Source organism: Pocillopora damicornis, chromosome 8 (assembly GCF_964200805.1).
Source record: "Pocillopora damicornis chromosome 8, jaPocDami1.2, whole genome shotgun sequence".
NCBI classification, from domain to species: Eukaryota; Metazoa; Cnidaria; class Anthozoa; order Scleractinia; family Pocilloporidae; genus Pocillopora; species Pocillopora damicornis.
The window spans coordinates 10668645-10688121 of NC_142677.1; the positions used below are offsets into that span (position 1 = coordinate 10668645).

General features: G+C 39.0%; 4 protein-coding genes, 1 long non-coding RNA gene and 1 pseudogene across 6 annotated transcripts in view; 2 read left to right on the plus strand and 4 right to left on the minus strand.

The window, feature by feature from the left end:
* LOC113672202 (condensin complex subunit 1) overlaps window positions 1-3586 on the plus strand; it is a 24756-nt gene extending 21170 nt beyond the window's left edge. The window contains exons 31-35 of the mRNA XM_089181050.1: window positions 829-923; window positions 1195-1275; window positions 1777-1960; window positions 2420-2561; window positions 2768-3586. Of these exons, the coding sequence (XP_089037176.1) occupies window positions 829-923; window positions 1195-1275; window positions 1777-1960; window positions 2420-2561; window positions 2768-3156 (891 nt within the window). The 3' untranslated portion in view covers window positions 3157-3586. The remainder of the gene's footprint in view (window positions 1-828; window positions 924-1194; window positions 1276-1776; window positions 1961-2419; window positions 2562-2767) is intronic.
* LOC113672201 (uncharacterized) lies at window positions 3488-8066 on the minus strand. Its single transcript, XM_027188480.2, has 3 exons — window positions 6929-8066; window positions 5366-5653; window positions 3488-4640 (listed from the first exon to the last, which is right to left on the minus strand). The coding sequence occupies exons 1-3, from the start codon at window positions 7605-7607 to the stop codon at window positions 3835-3837; spliced, it is 1773 nt and encodes a 590-aa protein (XP_027044281.2). The 5' UTR covers window positions 7608-8066; the 3' UTR covers window positions 3488-3834.
* A 751-nt stretch (window positions 8067-8817) lies between these two features.
* Window positions 8818-11084, minus strand: LOC149041341 (uncharacterized). Of its 2 annotated transcripts, XR_016179384.1 has the most exons (4): window positions 10943-11084; window positions 10732-10785; window positions 10441-10527; window positions 8818-8902 (listed from the first exon to the last, which is right to left on the minus strand). It is a non-coding gene; the product is annotated as an uncharacterized LOC149041341 (long non-coding RNA). The 2 variants fall into 2 exon arrangements; XR_016179383.1 differs by lacking the exon at window positions 8818-8902 and having other exon boundaries at window positions 10389-10527.
* A 126-nt stretch (window positions 11085-11210) lies between these two features.
* On the plus strand, window positions 11211-12351 carry LOC149041342 (uncharacterized; annotated as a pseudogene).
* Window positions 12352-14960: 2609 nt separating this feature from the next.
* LOC149041343 (uncharacterized) lies at window positions 14961-19462 on the minus strand. The gene is made up of 3 exons (XM_089180854.1): window positions 18948-19462; window positions 15807-15834; window positions 14961-15734 (listed from the first exon to the last, which is right to left on the minus strand). The coding sequence occupies exons 1-3, from the start codon at window positions 19211-19213 to the stop codon at window positions 15282-15284; spliced, it is 747 nt and encodes a 248-aa protein (XP_089036980.1). The 5' UTR covers window positions 19214-19462; the 3' UTR covers window positions 14961-15281.
* Window positions 15839-18627, minus strand: LOC113672218 (uncharacterized). The gene is made up of 2 exons (XM_027188503.2): window positions 17767-18627; window positions 15839-16165 (listed from the first exon to the last, which is right to left on the minus strand). The coding sequence occupies exons 1-2, from the start codon at window positions 18473-18475 to the stop codon at window positions 16017-16019; spliced, it is 858 nt and encodes a 285-aa protein (XP_027044304.2). The 5' UTR covers window positions 18476-18627; the 3' UTR covers window positions 15839-16016.
* Window positions 19463-19477: the final 15 nt, after the last annotated feature.

The window sequence follows — 19477 nt, forward strand, 5'->3', positions numbered from 1 at the left end:
TTTCAATTTGAGGTTACTCCTATTTAACTTTAAGCTCTACTTGCCCCAATACAAGTGATAGCGTTATACATACTAATCTGAACATTCAACTTTGAAAGCTTTAGAACTCAAGAATAGCACGAGCAGTCATTTATCATTTCCTTTACATAAAATCACTGAGTTGAGACATGTAACACAAATATCATGTGTGAGATCGTGACCCGCTAATTTCACCACATCTCTCACTCATGATGTGACTTTAAGATGCACACGCTTCCATTTCACACTGATAAGCTAATACGCAGCAAGTATTTCTCACAGTATAACCACAGGGTTTGTAAGGGTTCTGGAAAACCTGGAAAGGCCTGGAGTTTTATCCTGACCGTGACATTTTCTAGGACTGGAAATACCTGGAAAAAGACTACAGGTCCTGGAAAGTCCTGGAAATCTGCGCAACTCAAGAAATACAGAGAAAAATGTTTTTCGTCTTGTCACGAGCGTGGGACAAAGTGAAAATTTCTGAGTCCCCGTGAGGAATCGAATCGGGGGGCTCAGAAATTTTTTCTTTGTCCCACGCTCGTGACAAAACGAAAAGCATCTTTCTCTATTTCTTTACCGCACTCAAAACTTCCCATCTCTCTTATTCTATTTTCAAGCAATGCAACTTTCAGAATTTGTTAGAAATGTGTGTAGACCGTAAGGAGAACTGATTTTGAAATCTAGGGAATGAAAGGGTTTAAGGTGAAATTTGGAGTCCTGGAAAAATCGATCGAGATCCTGGAAAGGTCCTTTAAATTTTGTTTTTGAAAAAAGGTACGAAACCTGTAATGAGGCTGATGTTCACTTTAGGGCAACGCTATCTACAATATTCTACCAGATGTGATTAGTCGTTTATCAGACCCCGACTGTGGTACTGAAGAGGAACCCTTCAGAAACATCATGAGGTATGAAGATTTACAGGATGAATTTGTATAATAATTTGCTTCGCGGCCGTAATAATCGTAATTGCATATTGAAATATGAATCATAAGATAGATCAGACCATCTTCGCTCCTACCGGGGAACCTTGGGCGTCGAACGTGGATCTTCACCGGAAAATGTTTTCGCAGTTCTTTTTACCCCTCCCCAGGTGGTGATATTCTTGTCAAGCTCATCTTGGACAGTGCATCTCTATACCCTATTCAAACTTTTTTTTCTCTTTTTACTGTATCACAGGTACTTGTTGTCCTTTATCCAGAAAGATCGTCAGTCTGAGAGCCTTGTGGAGAAACTGTGTCACAGATTCAGAGCAACTAAGTAAGTACGCTGTTTGCATAGCACAGAAAACTTAACAGCCATTTGAACCAAACACGTAAGTAGTGGTGTGAAAACAAAGGCATCCCTATGAACAACTAGTAACCTTGGAAGTAAAACCAAGTTGACGTAGAAAAAGATCTTTAAAATCTTAAGAATAAACCGAAACGATCAAGGAAATGTTCTTTCACTAACCACTAAGAGAGAGAGTATGTTGCATGACGAGACCAAAAAGGTGATTGATAGGAAACCAAATCAGATGAACCGACAAAGTCTAAACGTCCAATCATGATGTGTAATCAAACAGGGGTTACGTAGACTCGGAACCTCAGATACACCTTAGTTTATCGGATAGTTTTTAAGAACCTGTCTGTATTTTAACAACTACACTCGTAGCATTTTCCCCTGTCGTGTATCGTGCATTTCTGAGCTGTTTGGAGACAAAAACTACACCATCCTCTTTTCTTGATAGCACCTTTCCCTTTGCATCTTCTTTCCAATCAGGACCGATCGTCAGTGGCGTGACCTCGCTTTCTGTCTGTCCATGCTGTCGTACAACGAACGAGGAATCCGCAAATTGCAGGAGAACTTCTCTTGCTTCCACGATAAACTGGCCGAGGAAGATGTGTACCACTCCTTCCTGAACATTGTTGGGAAAAGCAAGAAGTTTGCCAAACCAGAAGTGAAGGTAAGGAAAGCGTCAGTACAGAGCCTCACCCCAGCTCTACTCTAATTGTCTCGCAAAAAATGAATCCAAGGGAATTCTGAACGTAAAGAAGATTATGTTGTGATATTGCATCGGTTTTGCTTTTCTTCACGTCGTGATTAGTCGGAAAAAGTCGCGGAATCCTCTCACCCAAATAGTTGTAAAATTTATGCCAGTGGGATTGCAGGTATGTAATCATGGTTTTCATTGGTTCTTTGTGGTATTTTGTTGCTGCTCATTGGCCTTTTTTTTGGTGTTTTGGCGAGTAATAGAAATACGCTCTTTTAGGAGGACCGTTTTTACGCCTGATGTTGATTTTCCACAACACGTCATCAATCTCTGCAGTCATAAAATGTGTGACTTACTAGACTCTCCACTCAAAGTAAAGCAGTGTACGGTGATAGGAAGAGAGAACTCATCTTTTCAATTCCTTGTCAACAGGCTTTAGTGGATGAATTGGAACAGCGCATTAACTTTTGTCACACAAAGGGAATGGAAGACGAGGAGGACTATGAACGAGCTTCCAAAGCCGTAGGAGCGGCAACGGGAAACAAACCTAAAAAGAGTGCAGCTACCCCTGCAGGTGAGCGTTTTTTTATTTGTTTTGTTTTGTTTTGTTTTTTTAAATAGCTCAACTTGCTGTTAGTTTGCTGTATGTGATACACCGGCGTGAGATTCTTTCTTTTTTTTTGCAATCAAAACGATCGCAAGAGGTAAGTACACAAAGAATATCTACAAATCTTTTCGCGAATTCGGAAGTATTACATAAACGAAGTTGTAATTTTTTAGCGAAGACAAGCCGAGGCCCTAAAGGTCGCACTCCAGGTACCAAAAAACGGCAACCAAAAACTGTCGACGACAGTGACGCTGAGGATCCGAGTCCCATGCCCTTCAAGACCCCTCGCAGTGTTGCTCGACCGCCGAAGGCTGGAAAAGAAAAATCTACCAATCAGAAACGGCGAAAAATGCCTTCGTTTGAAAGCGACGAGGACGATAGCATAGAGTTATTTGACGTCGGCGAAGAGGAAGAGGATTGCCAGAGAGGAATTGATTGGAATGACGAGGAAAATGTTAATCCAAATGTAACGAGTAAAAATAAAGCAAACGACGCCATATCGAAGAAGGGAAGAATCAACTCGCAAAGAAAATCAAACCGAAGGCGTGTTAGTAGCACGTGACAAGCTTACTTGTCAAACCGGCTGTAAATACGTATGGTTTATCTTATTATTCTTGAGTGATTTCAATAGCCCGAAATGTAAATTAAGGGACTGTTTTAACTTACTGTGTGAATCAGTTTTAGCAGCATCGAACTCGTAGCTTTATGGTATTGTTTTGGGGGAAAATCAACTCAGAATACAATGAATCTTTTATCGACAAGGGGCTCTGTGATAACTAAGAGAAATAAAGATATTTTAAACTTATGAAAAGGAGCTTGTTCATCGTTTTTTAGAGAATATAGAGTTGTTGGTGTAAGTTTGATTTCGTGCTACTCATTTTTTAGTGAATTATACTTAAAAGTTTCGTGAGACTTTTATTTTCCATTATACGTTAAAGCCTGTACATAAACATTTTTTCTAATTTCTAGCAATAAAAGACTTAAGTATATTATGTCTGTTATTTCTTATGTCATTATTTTTCCTGAGGTCAGCTCATTTATGCTTTTTCACCTAAAGCAGAGGAAAAGTGTCTAAGCCTGTTTAAGGCGCAGCATAGAAACTTAAGCATTGTCACGATCTGGTTGTAACTTTCGTTTGAAGTCCTCAATCAATGAGTTACACAGGCAGGTCCCATGGATCTTTATTCTGCGTCATCATCAGTACGAGTCTAAAATCTGACTATTATGGGCTCTGTTAACTCTAAATTGTCAGTTGTACGAATGATAAGGCAATACCAACATTTGCCCCCAGTACTTCTGCAATCCAGAGTAACTGCGACACTATGGGGCATGTGTCGTTTCGCTGTACCCTGATCAGTGACTGACAACTTGATGCCATGGTAACGGACAGAAAACTATTTGTGAAAGCTAACAGGAAGAAGAAGCCTATCATGAACAAATTGTTATAGACTAAGAAAGGAGAACGAGTGAAAATCACGGCACAGATGATAAAACCAAGGCGAAGAACTGACGCTGATAAATATAGGAACATCTTAACGTCGTTGTCGAGTTTTAGCTGTACATTGTAGCAGAGACGAGATAGAACTTCTCCAAAAAAATGACCAGCTCTGAAAAATGCGATCAAAACTGTAGCCAGATAGACTCTCCAGAAAGGTTCTGTGTTTGATTGTGGACTTTCGAAGGTCGCTTCATGAATAGACGGTGCTAAAGACAGCACAAAGTAACTTGTAAATGAGAGCGTAAACTCCACAAGTAAATACCACTTTACTGTGTGGTACCGTCTTTTAGCTGTTTCTGGGACAGATCCTAATGTTATATTCTTAGGACTGTGAGCAATGCAGTCACGAGCCGCAAATAGTTCATATATCCCACTTTTACGTAGCTTTAAGAATGATACCAGTCCTGTTATGATTCCAAGGAACACGACACCAAACAACGCGTAAAGACAAAGTGTGGTTGAGTCAGTCAGCTTTGGTTCGGTGAAGTTTATTCCAAGGTAAAGACACAGTATTAGTTGAACCACTGCTGGTAATAAAGAACCAAGACCTGGAAAAGGAAATCAAAGTTAAGAATATGCGATCCTTGCAGTTATGAACACTACTGAACCAGTAGTTGAAATAAGGCCTGAAAAAAATTCAGGCCCGTACGAGATTTGAACCCATGACCTTCGCGATACCAGTGCAGCACTCTACCAACTAAGCTAACAAGCCAACTGGGTCCAAATAAACCTTCCAAGTGGTGAGTAATATCAATAAATATAAGAAAATCATATATGTGCGCTGCAGTTGAAGAAACAAATATGATTTCGACACTCAATTGAAAGTTGCTCTATTACAGAATCAAAGCTTTGATTACATATATATATTAAAATTCAGTATAGACATGCTCATAGGAAATTTAATTGTTGACATGGTGTTTTTAGTGGTTTGCTAATGCTGATGTAAATGTAGAGCAAAAATTCACTCCTCGCGAGTATGGTTGTCGGATTTGCCCAGTCTTTTTTCTATGTGTAATGAAATATTTGGCTGTCTCGAATTTTGAGCGTAATCTGCCAGCGCGGTTGAAAAGAAATTTAACAAACCTTACTCAAAGATCAGTCAGTTCGGCCAGTACCGGTGTTTTCGCATCTCGCTTAAAACGAATGAATCCTTTTTTTAAGGATAGGAAGATCTTACAGAAGATTCTGATGACCGGCAAGCACTTAATATTCCACCTCCACAGTCTCTATACTGTCGTTCAAGTTATTCTCCCATTTCAAATTTGCCACCTACCTTCACCATAGCGAACCAGCAAGCTGCTTTTCCCGCCAGGAAACAACACAACCATACGATTGACTAATGATTGGCTGAGACCTGTACAGAGACCATTGATTGTTATTACACCATATATAACAAAGATTGACAGCGAAATCCCAGCTGCCGTAAGAGACGGGAGTACGGCCACAGAGGCAGCCATCAAAACTAGGCAGATGGGAACAGTCGGGAGGAATGGTACCCAGTGTTTCTTACCGCACAGTGTAAACAAAATGGAGGCTAGAAACGGAATGTGAAGACAAATTCCTAAAGAAATAAAAAGCAAAACAATTTACTCACTGTAGTGAAAAATTCTCAAGTCCTTACGTGGTTGATTACGTAAAAATGCGAAAAAGGAAATGGTTCACACAACAAATAGTCGTATATTTCAGAGGTACTTGTCGTTTGTGGCTTTTTTTCCTAATACAAAAAATAAAATTGACTTTATTAGCGCCCAGGAATTGATTTTAGAATCGCCTCTCAAACACCTCAATGATAATTGTTTATTTTTGCAATTCTCTGTTTCTTTTTCCTGTTGATTTGCTTTCGTCTTCTCTGATGAGAAATCTAAAACAGATGAAACTGTTTGTAACTTGTTAGGTGTTATGTATGGCTATTTAATTCAAGGATCCATACTTATACCTCAATATAATTCGTGGTTTGTTTGTTTGAAAAAAATATTGTTTCTGCATCGACAATATGATAATATTCTTCCGTTTTTGAGTACATATTATTGTCACATTTCTAAAAGTTATGCTGAAGTTTAGCGTCAATTGTTTGTTTCCTTTTCTATGTTTTGTTTACTTTAAGCTGCCAATAAAAGGGAGTGAATGAAATTGATCTTTAAATGCTAATTTCGCTCACTAGAACCGAATTACCGACTAACAACTTATGAAAAATGTTAGTGAATTGCAAAAACGTCAGAACTGTCCTTCAACCTTGTCGCATAAACGTCACTGATATTTTGTCTCAGCTTGAGTTATATTACGGCGTACGTTTCAGAAAAAAGGGTTTGCTAAACAAAAGCCTCATAGCGTGAACAGTGTTAAAAAGCTTACGTTAAATTACTCAATGAGAAACCCTTAGACAGGAATTAAGAAAATCCCGTAAAGACGACATCTACATAATGATAATTTGATCACGATATTAGTGTGTTTGACGCCTATAGGGCTAGCAGATGTGATGTGTGAATTGCCTCGCACATCTGAAACTGCTGTTGTCACATAAACAAAGCATTTGTGGATTATTTATAGAAATACAAAGACTTCAGCGAGGCCCATTTCAATCAATTTTCGTAATATCAAATCGTCTGAACTTGTACAGTTTATTTTAAAAGATGAATGAGCCTAAAGACAAATTTTTCTAATTTGGAGAAAATTCAAACAGCGCGTGTTTGATAAATTCCCACAAGCGGAATCGGGCAGATTTCCTGCTGTTTTCACGTATGTTTACCTGTGAAAAATTAAACAAATCAAATATGAAAGAACGAAGAACTACCTATACATAATTAAACTTTTTTTTCTGATTTTTTGAACAACTTACCTATTTCTGACAAACCTTGCTTTCCGAGGAATGAAAGGAAAAACGCAATACTCATGTAAAACGCGTTCGCTGCTAACACGGTAGCTGCACCAATAGAGAACAAGTAAAATTTTTGCGGTGTTGAAAAATGAACATAGGTTGGCAGCCTTTTGTAGGGTGTCAGCGAAATTCGCGAATTCTTGTCATTGAAGGACTCCCGCACCACTAAGTCATCAGAGCTTAAATTCAAATACGCTGGTTGATCGGAAATGTTTGTAGAACACTCGGAACTTTTGCTTCGGAAACTTCCGTCCGTGTTTGGTTGTTCCGGCGGTTTTGATAGCGTTTCTGTATCTTTTCCGTCATTTGAAATATATTTCATTTCAGCTCCATCAAACAAGATAAATCCAGCGTTTAATTTTCCTGGTTGTCTTGCAGTAGCTTGGTTCGGAGGTTCCAGCAACATCACATCATTGTTCTCTAATTTCTTGTCATGTCTCCCCAGCTCCTTGCTAGACTGGATGTTCTCATCTACAGCGTTCGTTTCGTGATATCGTATGCTTTCATCCAGACTGTTCAGTGCTTCAAATTCCAAACTCGATAGCGTAGTAAAAGACAGGTTCTTGAACGGTTCGTTTGGGGACGAAATTTCGGTTCCATGTTGGTGAAACTCCATCGCTGAACAGGAAGGCGGACTCATGGACTAAAAAGACGCTAAAATGTGGTGTAACTTGCCACTGAACGAAGGACATTAAATGTCAAACGCTGCCGTGCTCTCAGTGGTCGTTGCCACCGAGGACAACTGTCGACTGTCGAAAGATTCACTTAAATATTGCAGCCAAAAAGTGAGACATGACTTAACATGACAATGTCATCTTTTGTGAGGAGGATGACTGACAGGATCAGGGATGTTAAATACAATTTGAATACACCAAAGATCTATTTGAGGACTAATCAACTCTTCAAAAGACGAGTAGTTGTTTTTCCCGGTCCGGTTATGAAGAACCTGTGACTTTTTAATTAGAGTACAACTGCACTTCATAACACAGAGTTAGTCATGCATTTTGCCGCTCGAAAAGCGAATATGTGCATTTCGTTTACACGCCATCAATGTAAATTCAACCACTCGCTTACTTAGCAATTAAAAGTTATTGTTTTCATTGAATTCCGCGGTTACAGAATATTTAATAGCTACAAACCGTGTAATACGAGCCAAATTAGATACATTAAGGCATTATCATTGATTCTTTGTGAAACCCATCCACTAAATGTACTTCGTAATTTTTCAGCATTAGTGTCAGCATTATCTCTTGAAGCCAACCAAAATCTCCTAAAACAAATGTTGTCATTTCACAGAATGACAACCTCATAACAAGGTGCCAACTTGTACTAATTAGTTGATGACGTAAGAGACAAAATTACTGCAACATCATTCTCGTTCCCAGAGTCTCTAAACCTTCTAGTTACCAGATCCACGAGAAGGGCTCTGGTGACGAATAGTCGCATTGATTCCCAATCAAAACGATACCCTCCTTGTTTTGCTGGAGCGAAGCCACGTAGAAAAGAAGATAAAACCTGAATCATTTACTTTTTCAGTCTAATGCCCCAATATCACCAGCACACCATTTAGACAATCCGGTTTTAACTGAATGAAAATCAGAAACAGAACTGAATTTTCCATAGGTTTCAAGTCGTCTCTTACTTGAAGTAGACAAACATCAGTTTATGGTTACTTCCCACCTTCACAAACTGAAAAAATAGTCTTTTCTTCTGTAAGACTGAATCGCTGACTCTAAACATTTTACCCAACGTTTCCAACGAAAAAAGTTTTAAACTCTCCAAAAGCACCCGAGTTATTTAGAAAAACGTAATTTCAAGTAAAAGTTAATAAATCAGGAAGGTATCATAATCTCGTACCTGAGCGAGTCCCCTGGGGAAATTTTCGCGGTAACCACTCATCTTGGGACTCGTTATTCATGAAGAAAGAGCACCATTCTGTCAAGAAAAGAAAAAAAACCTTGGTGAAAGCGACTGGTAATGGCGGAGCTCCACTCTGGCGTCCAGATTTCAAACAAGGAAGTCGCATCAAAACAAAATTTGTCATACATTAAACGAGGTTCCCTTTTGCTCATGCAGTACTAGCCTTGTTACATAAATAATAGATAGATTTAGCCAAGCCTAAAAGTGGAGCTCTTGTTAATGTATTTTCCAGCCCCTCATTATTCTGAATAAAAACTGTAATAAAACTCTTCAACACTGGTTGTAGAACAGTTTCTTCAAGGGGATTTAAGGACCAGTCCGAGGGGTAGGGAGGGGGGGAAGAATTGACGAGGTCTGAAACCTGGGGACGATGTTCTCACAACTGGCAAAGCGATCAACACGCATGCTAGTCAGCGTTATCTTAAAACCGCTTAGGACCTTCGTTGTTTATCCTGATGTTTTGGAAAATTTGCGGCAGATACACCATGTTAGAAATGCCATGTTCATAATAAGCTAACAGGATTGAGGAGGGTGTGTATGGGAATAGGCTTTCTTGTCTGTTTCATTAATTTGCTAATCGCTCATGTTGGCAATGTTTTGATAAGGTTGGGCTGTCGGGGCAAAGGAACTGAAGATTTTAGTAGGCAGCGACTTTTTTCCAGCCTGGAAACTATCGTCGTGAAAGCCATACTTGTGACTGATAACTCATTCTCATTCTGATAAACTAGTTTTAAGAAGGATACAATATTTTAATACATAAATTTGATGCACAGGCTGTGCACAAAACTCAAATTTGACCATACTTTTATAGCCAATACCAATCCCTATGCATAATAAAAATTTAGTAGGATCAGAGGAAAAAATAATTTGCCCTACATCTGCAAGATTTCATGTAATTATTTTAATTACATGAATATTAACTGACACTATGAGATCTAAGAATAATCAAAATAAAATTTGGTTGAAAAATTAGAATTCAGCATAGGTTGGATAATCAAGATTCTTAGAAAAAGAAATGTTTACTAATGAAAAAGCTAAGCATACTTTTTTACAACACCTGCCTGAACCTGTACCGCACGTAGTTAAGTCATAATCCCGGTTTCATACGTTGAAAACACAAGCACATGCAGATTTCCTAGAAACCTGTAGTTCAAGCCTGTGATGACTTCGAAATTTTGACGTACACCTCAAAAGGAGAACAAATAAATCTCAAGTTTTTCTTTATTTATATAGCTTTGCATGAAGCGACCAATATAACAACAATTATTTTATAAAAATCCATTTTTTGATTCTATTTTATGTGGAAAACCAGTCGACAGGTATACCACAGTTTATATACTATCAATAATCTAGTAATACCACTTATGAAATTCGAAACTTAAAGACATGTCAAGAGAACTGAAGTACATTGCAAAAATCATCCTATTAAGTATCCTAAATGTAGGAAATTTACTAACCTTTCCTCTTTTAGTGCAATGCCGGTTAATACCACTTTTGTCAGAATACTTATTTGTGTAGCTGTACCCACGGCTGTCTACAAGGATGTCACCTACCCTTTTAGAGGCATCTTGAACCACTTCAAAGGATAGGGGCTCGAATGTTGGCTGACAGCCCTCAGGTGATGGATCTTCAAAGGTTGCCTATGAAAAAGATAGAATGGATAGAATTAGGATATAATTACATTATATAAGAACATATTTCATTAAGTTATCACTTGTTAAAATAACATAATTACAATAAGTTATTCAGCCCTCGTATAACAATATATATGGTGCATTTAATCACTAATATCCCTCAATGCCATATTGCTTAAAAATGTATGGAGTTGTACTAGATTCACCCACCCACAGATCCTATGCTGTCTTCCATGCTGACATCCATTGGCTCCTCTGGTGTTTCTGTGACAAAGAAAATCAGAAATTTAATTAAAGAGACCAGTAAACTACTAATATTGCAAAAAGGAAAAAAAAAAAAAAAAAAAGGGAAACGTAGCTTAGGATATTATGAGAGGGAAATGTGTCAGTGTTATGTAAACTGCCACTATAATACACTTACCATTGAAATCAACTGGAGTTGCAGGAGGAGAAGCAGAATTTTCTGTGACTGGAACTGTTGAACCTGTGCATTAAAACAAAATGCAAACTAAATCAACAACAGTGAAGGTAATAGACGCTTAACAACAAGCCTAATATTCCCATTTCTTTCGCGCGGGGTAATTAAACTGCAAGTCTTTATTTTTGTCACTATTTAATAAAATATATCACGTTACAACTTCATTTAAAACAATGTTATAACTTTGACGAAAAGACTTGATATTGGACGCATGGACCTTAGACGAAAAGACTCTTGGACGAAAAGAACGGATACCGAGCAGTTAATGTCCTGAACTCACAGAGTACGACAAGGGACGGTAAGAAAATTCCTGAACTAAAAGGAGAAACAGTTGCTACCGAGAAGGCCGTCAGTAGGAATACGGCAGCGAGTAAAAGTACTGCTAAAAATACGGTGACTCGCTCGAGTGTGATGTCCACTGGGCAATCCTCTCATGTTTTGCAAGGTTTGAAGGAACTGAAAGACCTTCAACAACAGTCGCCATTTTCTATGAATGACATGATTTCAACTATGAAATCTGCAATGGAAACTTTCACTTAGAATAAAACTTCTCGTAAGAGGAAAAGAGACCAAATGAGTGATTCGGACCAGTAAAGCGACGAGGAATCCATAACTGAAATGGTAGAAAAACCGCTCGATATTTCTAGCGAAGTTAAGAAACTTCTGAAGCCGAGCGACCCTTCAAGAAAGCGCTCACAAGTTGATGATGACGAGTGTCTTAGAGAACTCTCCAAGCTTTATGAATCGGAAGGAACGGTGAGTGAACTGGTGAATGCTCAATTAGCTTTGCTTTTGACAAGATGGTAAAAACCAGTCTCTCTGCGGACAAAACAAAAGAAAAGCACGAAAAGTATAACAGACCAGAAAACTGTGAAAATTTGATAAACACAAGAGTGAATCCAGAAATCTGGAGTAACATTAGAGCAAATATTAGGTCCACTCAAGTCAAGTCTTCTGAAGACTATGATCCTTAATATCAAAATATCTGATAAATTGCTGGAGTTGTTAACGTCCCTGTTACATGTCCAAAACTGAATATTTAATGCATTGCAATCACTAAATATGTACAAGGTGTGCAAAAGTGTAAAGTATACAGAGGTCCGTGCAATAATATGATAATACATGTTGGTGCAACGAAGCATGTGATACATAGTTGTGTGACAGAGTTAAAATCAAACTCCAAAGCAGTCTCTAAAGGGGATGTCCCAGAGTTTCTTCAGCTCTCATCAGATTCTCTAGCTCTTTTGGGACACTCCATAATTGAGGTCAATATAAAGCATCATGAGCTTATACAACCTGACTTAAATGATCAGTTCAAGCAACTTTGCAGTGCTCAAACTTTAACTTCTTAGCGTCCAAAGTCTGGCTGCTCGCTGTAATGGACAGAATTGAGGAAGACGCTCTAAAACGTCATGAAAGACCGCGGAGACAGTTAAACTCTCACTTCCTTCCCAAACCCCTTAGGCAAGGAGACGGACCTGGCCATGGGGAGGGCGCTGGGGGCAAAAAATACCATGCGAATGGACCCCTCCCCCTCCCTCTTGGGTAGTTCTGTCAACGATTTTGAATGTTTTGGCCGAAAAACAAAAATTGAAAATTGATTGCAATTTTCAATTTTTAGACTTCGTCGAAAACAGAAAAACTAAGCCATGCCACAGACTGCAGCATCGTCGGAAAAGCAAAATTGCCGCTTAGTTTCATTTTTCTCTTTATTGTTGACAGGATTAAAGTAGAAATATAAGTTATGTTTCAATACTCTATCAAAAGGAAAAAAAAGTCAAATATTTTCGAGTTGGCACTTTCGTATTTTTTATGATAAAAAATAACGAAAATCAAAAATTGACATCCATTTTCAATTTTTGATTTTAAACGAAAATTGAATGGACGAATGACACACGGACCTCTATCACTTCGTTCTTAGCGTAAAACAACAAATTTTCGACAAAGTGCTATTTATCTAAATGAATAATGTAAACCTTGCGATAGCTAACTGAAGAGAGAATGATAGAAACTTGTACACGCTATCATTTGAAAACTTTCAAGGCAAAAATAATCCGTGAAATAACTTCTTTTCCCTTATCACCATGAGTGTATTAAACATTCCAAAAGATAGGAAAAGAAATAACTTGAATAATACGAACACTTTGAAATGTTATTTTAGCGATGAACCGGCGCGGGGGTTTTAAAGCGATGAATGCAAAAGTCATTGTTTTACTGAAACGTGATTTGAATTATAAATTGAAGCTAGCTTCAAACGAAGATTCGGAAAAAAGGTTTGAATTTTTTTGGGCCTTAGCGAAGGAGAAAACCCAGATAAGACACAACTTACCTCCTCTTCTTTCTCGAATCCTTTGTGTTCCGCTTCTCTTTGTTGATGAACTCTTTTCAGTCTGTTTTCTGGAGCTCTTCGTATTTCCTTCTCACGTTGCTCTTTGCTAGAAACTCGCCTTTTTACTTATACCTTCTCTTTGTTCTCTTTCGCGTTCCTCCTGCCGTATTCCGCTTATTTCAGCGTCCTTTCTAACTTTCTTGCGCGTTTTTCTCGACTCGCCTTACGCCTTTTACTTCTTGTTTTCTTTGATCACTCTGTATCTTTCTTTCCAGCCTATTTTCACTGAAAACCCTTTCTCCACCAACTTGAATTATAACAATTTCCTCCGGTTGACAAAGCTTTAGCTCTGTCGGCATTGTTGCTCTGCGAGTTAATTAAAAATTGCAAAATACTGAGAATTACTGTTCAACTACAACGTCACCAGTTTGATTTCCCGCTCAAAACGCGTGTTGCAATTTATTTGCTTACGCCGCTTCATGGCTACTAGCCCACGTGAAGCCCTCGTGTAATGCCTAACTGTGTGCCCGCTGTACGCTGCACTAAAGCTCGGCACTGGAGTATGCGTACTTCATGGTCATCTGCTGGTGTCCCCTGGCCCACACTAACTGGGTATCCTACTTACGCACGCAATCGCGCCTGCGCATAATCTTCTCCTTGGCCCTTCCATTACGTAATGGCTAAGGTAGTATCCGCAATGCAGTTGGCCGCGCATACTAAAAGTAGCACCTTGTACGGTCGGTCTTACGGTCGTAAGCCCAAATTTTTCGGCTTGATGGATTATTACTATTTCGTATAATTATAGGGCTATTTTGCCCGCGCTGCGAGCTCCGCTATTAACATTTGCCTCAAATCGTAATTTTGAAAGCTGTTAGTCGATTCTTTGTCTTACTTCTTGGCGGTTTTTCCATTTTTGCCGTGGGGTTTTTCTTCTCCTTAAGCAACTTTACTCATTATTGTGTCGTCCTCCTCAACACTCTAAGTAGTGATCGAAATGAAAAAATGAGTCTACCGTGGGTACTTTTCCCGGGAAATGTTGACGAACCTTTGTGGGCTAAAATCTCGCATTTGATTTTGGGAGGACTACATCCACTTCGAGTGGATTTATAGGGTATTCAGATTTGACTGACTTTTGTCAAATTTCGCCGAAAGATTCCAGGAATAATGACAAAAGAAAGTGTGTCGGGAAATTTTGATATTTAAAATATTTGTCCTGTGGAGTCCACTGAGTTGATAACGTAAATTGGCCACCGTACAGAGTTTAAAGGATGACGTTTCGAGCGTTAACCCTTCGTCAGAGCGATTGGAGGAATTTTGGGTTGTGTGTGTGTTGAAGAAAATGGAGTTTCGCTATTGGTAGGATTATGGTGAGGAGAAAAAGAGGAATAAATTAGTTAAATGAAAAGCGCTCGTTGATACCGTGGGGATTGAGAGTGCCGATTTGGAAGATAAATCTTTGTTCTAAAGTCTTGCGGCTTTCCGAACTGCCTAGATGTAAGGAAAGGCAGCAAACTGCCATATGCTGCTTAGAGTGATTAGGGGGATAAAAGTGTCTAGCGGCTGGTTTGGATGCGTCCTTGTCATTTTTTTCTACGTCACGAAGGTGTTCCCGGAAACGGTCAAGTAGTCGTCTTCCTGTTTCACCAATATATAACTTTTTTTCTTGACGCGTGATGGATGCGAAGATGAATACAACAAGTAAGTATGTGAATCTGTAGGTTTGTAGTAAACACTAGTGCATAGACCGTTGCCTTAAATTGAATTTTTTGATGTCTAGAAAACCCGAAGAAGAGTCGGAAATTTCCCAAGTATATTTAACAGCCGGGTGAAAGAAATCGACGGCGGTAATAAATTGGGTGAGCTCATCTCTGGTAAAGGGGGTGGCGCCGATGAAGTCGTCAATTTAGCGGCCCATAGAGTTCAGCTTCGGAGCCGTGGTATTGACTAAAAAAATTAGTGTTCGATAAAACCTACGGAAACATTGGCGTAGCTGGGTCCCATTTCGGTACCCATGGCTACGCCATTAGTCAGTTTGTAGTCGTTGCCATCGAATGAAAAGCAATTGGGTGTAAGTACTAGTTCGGCTAGACGGAGAAGTGCTTTAGAGCTAGCTTCCTTAACAGTGCGTTGATCGAAAAAAATCATTTTTTGAGAATTACATCTCTTTATACTGTCATTAGGAATGAAAGTATGAAGAGATATAATATCTATGGCAAAAATAACTTTGTTTTGGTCAAGGAAATTAAAGTTACGAAAAATTTTCAAGTGCGTGTTGGCTGTCCTTAATGTAAGATGGTAAAGTTTTGACGTAGGTGCCATAATTTTGTATAGTGCGATATCTAGACAAACAATCAGAATATCGAAAAAGCCTGACACACATTGTTGATTGATGCCCTGTGAATAAGACTGTACAGCCATTTAATGGCTTGAGCGGCGTCATCCGATACCAGAAGAACCCTCGGTCGTTTCACGCCTTACCGGCTCCTGACACTTCTTAAAACGAAAACTTATTTAAATTATATTTTTATCTAAGTCAACTAAATGCAGATTGATTGAAAAAACTATAGGATTTATCTGTGAATCTATTCAACAAAATCCATTAAACCTCAAACGACCACGAAGAACAACCTAAGCTGTCTTCGCAAAAAAGAAACTGAAGATGAAATTAAACAAGTCGCGAGGAGATATTCAGGTTAACACTTTGTAATCGCCCTTTGTTCTAAATTTGGTGAACCATCCTTTTCTCTGGCCATGAGGACACAAATCTCTGTAGAACTTCAGTCCAGTTAGTTGAATAAAGCCGACGAGAATCTGAGACTCCTCATCCAAAAGGAAGCCTGCAATGAGGGATAAAGCAGCAAGTAAATATATTTCGGAATGCATGACTGCATGCATCTTTTGCAGCTATTGCTCCGTTGCAAAAGGGAGAAGGATTACAGTTGGCTTGCATTTTGGTAGTGCTGCATGCCAGATATCCTACGGAAGCCGAAAAGGGACAATCCATAAATATTTTTCAAATCCGAAAAAATATTAAGAATCGATATCTTTAAGACAAATTGCTTTCGAAAAGTTTGTCAAGTCAAGAAAACAATTTCAAATCCTGGTTCAATTCATAGATCCATAAATAACTTTCATGAAAATCGAAAATAGTTTACAATCCAAGAATCTTTCCCAAATCCGGAAAACTTTCGCAAATCGATAAAAATATTTTGTCTCGTGACACTTGCGCCAGTAGTCGGCACTCTGTCACAATGCAGCACGTTGTCTCGCACTAGATTGCACTAGGTCGACTTGGAGTCACTACGCGAACGGACTAAACTGTACCAAGTGTATTGCGATGTTCTGCCACAAATGTGGAAAAGAATTTGTGAACAATGAGCTATCTGCCGTCGATGTGGAACATTAAAGAGACCCAAACAGAAAAATGATTCAGAAGCAAGATCAAGCTCTCGTAAAATCCGCATGACCATGTCCCGAGGAACAGCAATGTAGTAGCTTGTTCTTTAGCTTGTTCCACATCGCACAATTGTCAGATTTTTCTTACACGTTCAACGCGGACCCATATTAACTGTCACGTTTATTTAAACTTCTGTCATGCGATGTTTTGTTTGTGCAGTGGTGACCTTTGATCTGAGCGACTAACATTTGAAACTAATTAATGTATATTCACATGGTCTGTGTAGGTTTCGACATTGAAAAGGGACGTTCGTCGCGATTGACACTAGCTTAGGTTGTAAATAGGCACGAATTTCGATTAAACGACTCGAAGTCTTTTAAACGATATCCAGGAAGTGATGAAGGGCCTCCGATTTCACGTTTAATTACCTCCCGAACTTCGTACTCTGAATGGACTTCATTTCTCCTTCTCAACCCATACTCACGCAATCTTCTCTTTAGAGTCCTCAAGTTCCTACAAATATCATAGTATTTTTCTAAAAACTTAACAATAGTACCATAACGAAATCCTCTTTCAAAGTGATGTTCAATGGCAGATCTCTCCTCGGACGAACTGTGCAACACATTTTTCTGTTCGGGTCTCTTAAATCAGGTTCCACATCGACGGCAGAATAGCTCATTGCTCACACATTCTTTTCCGCTTCGATATCTCTTAGCTAGCTATTTCTTAGGAAAATTGACCGTAAAATAAAAAAGTTTCTTGACGTCATTCGACTGAAAAATTTCGCAGAAATCCGTCCCGTTTTACGACTTCGTAGCGTGTCAACTCCATGCTTTTACGATCAGAGTGAATCATTCTATGTGACAGGGTCATACTCGGTGTTCAGAAGCTTTTTTCCGCGCGGCGCCAAGCAATGTTTAAACCTAATCAGATACATATAAGCTTCTTGTCTAACATATTATGCACTTGGAAGTAAACTAAGGGGGCTTTCATCTGAATTCTTTAAAGCTTTTTAAGGCAGGTTGACAAGAATGGACTTACCATTCGACCTTCCATCAAGGACCAAACACACGTGGCATCCATCGTTATCATCTTTCGATTTAATGTTGGTAAGGTTGTTCTGTTCTGCAAAGTTGATCATCGCTTCTAGGGCTTCAAACTTAGACTCACAACTGCTTGGTTCCTTCGACTTCTCGACTGCAAATCCGACCCTTGGTTCCGACGGATGGAGGAGAAAGTTGAGCGGCAAAGGAGGACATGAGCTATCGGACTCACCAGTTGGACTTCTCCGATACTCTCGAATGGCTTCGACCTCTTCCAAGTAATATGTTCGGAAGGGATATCCGCGAACGTTCATTGGATAGTCATTAGGATTTTTGCTCGCTTTCCATTGCCTCGTGACGTAGTCAGACGAGGGCCAGCCGGGAATTCTTTGCTTGTTTTCTTCAAAAATAGCGAGATAATCTTCTACGTCTACACAAATGTGTGCATGGAACTTGTCCTTAGTTGTCAACCACGACCCAAAGTGGATTGACAAAATAGCCGAGTTTTGAAGCTTATATCCAGAGACTATCGACAATGCTGATTTGACTACCTTCGGCCTGGCCTTTTGATCTAACTCAAAGTATGTGCTTATAAACTCATTGCGGGGCAAAATGATAAAATGAGCTCTGGGACTGTAGTAATCGAACACTACCTTGAACGTATCGCATTTTTCGTTTGCAGGAATCAAATCAAACTCCTCGGCCATCTTCAGTTAGTTATGTTGATCTTCTCGCAGATGCTTCTTTTCTTTAGATACAGACACCTTTTGGCAGCAATTGCGTCAAAGAAATCAGAAAGACTACATAAAAAACTCGATGATTTTTTAGTATCAAAATTTCTGAGGCAGTCTTAAGATTCTCGTTCCGCGTCATGGCCAAGTTTGATCCTACGAAATCAACCAATCAGGGAATTCTTTTTCCCCAGTAGTCAAGGAAACCTTAAGACGTCATAATCCCTAAGTGGGCTGACCTTTTCCCCGAAAAGTCCTTTCTAGGAATTATCGAGTTGATGTTAAGTCTCCTCTTTAGCTGCACAGGAAACGTATTGTATTACAAGCTTTGGATGCAAATCGTAATCAATTTCTCAGAAACGTCCTGACCCGAAACTAATATTGCTTGTGAAATTATGCAGACTTAACGGAAAAAATAAATTTAAACGATTTAAATTAGTTTTCCTACAATCCTAATGAAAAACAATTGAGTGTAAGTACTAGTTCGGCTAGACGGAGTAGTGTTTCAGAGCAAGGTTCCTTAACAGTGCATTGATCGAAAAAATGTTTGAGGGCCCAGAGACCTTCGTCATTGGGAATGACAGCTTTAAGAGATGTAATATTTATAGTGAAAACAAATTTGTTTTGGCCAAGGAAATTAAAGTCACGAAAAATTTCAAGTGCGTATTGGATTTCCTTAATGTAAGATGGTAAAGTTTTGACGATGGGTACCATAATTTTGTATAGTCTGATATCTAGACAGCCATTCAGATTATCGAAAAAGCCTGACACACCGCTATCTTTGTTGATTGATGCCCTGTGATTAAGACTGTGCAGCCATTTAATGACTTGAGCGGCGGCATCCGATACCGATAAATTCAATAGAAGAACCCTCGGTCGTTTCACCCCTTACCGGCTCCTGACACTTCTTAAAAAGAAAACTTGTTTAAACTATATTTTTATCTAAATTTGCATTTATTAAGCTTTCTTCTGGTGTAT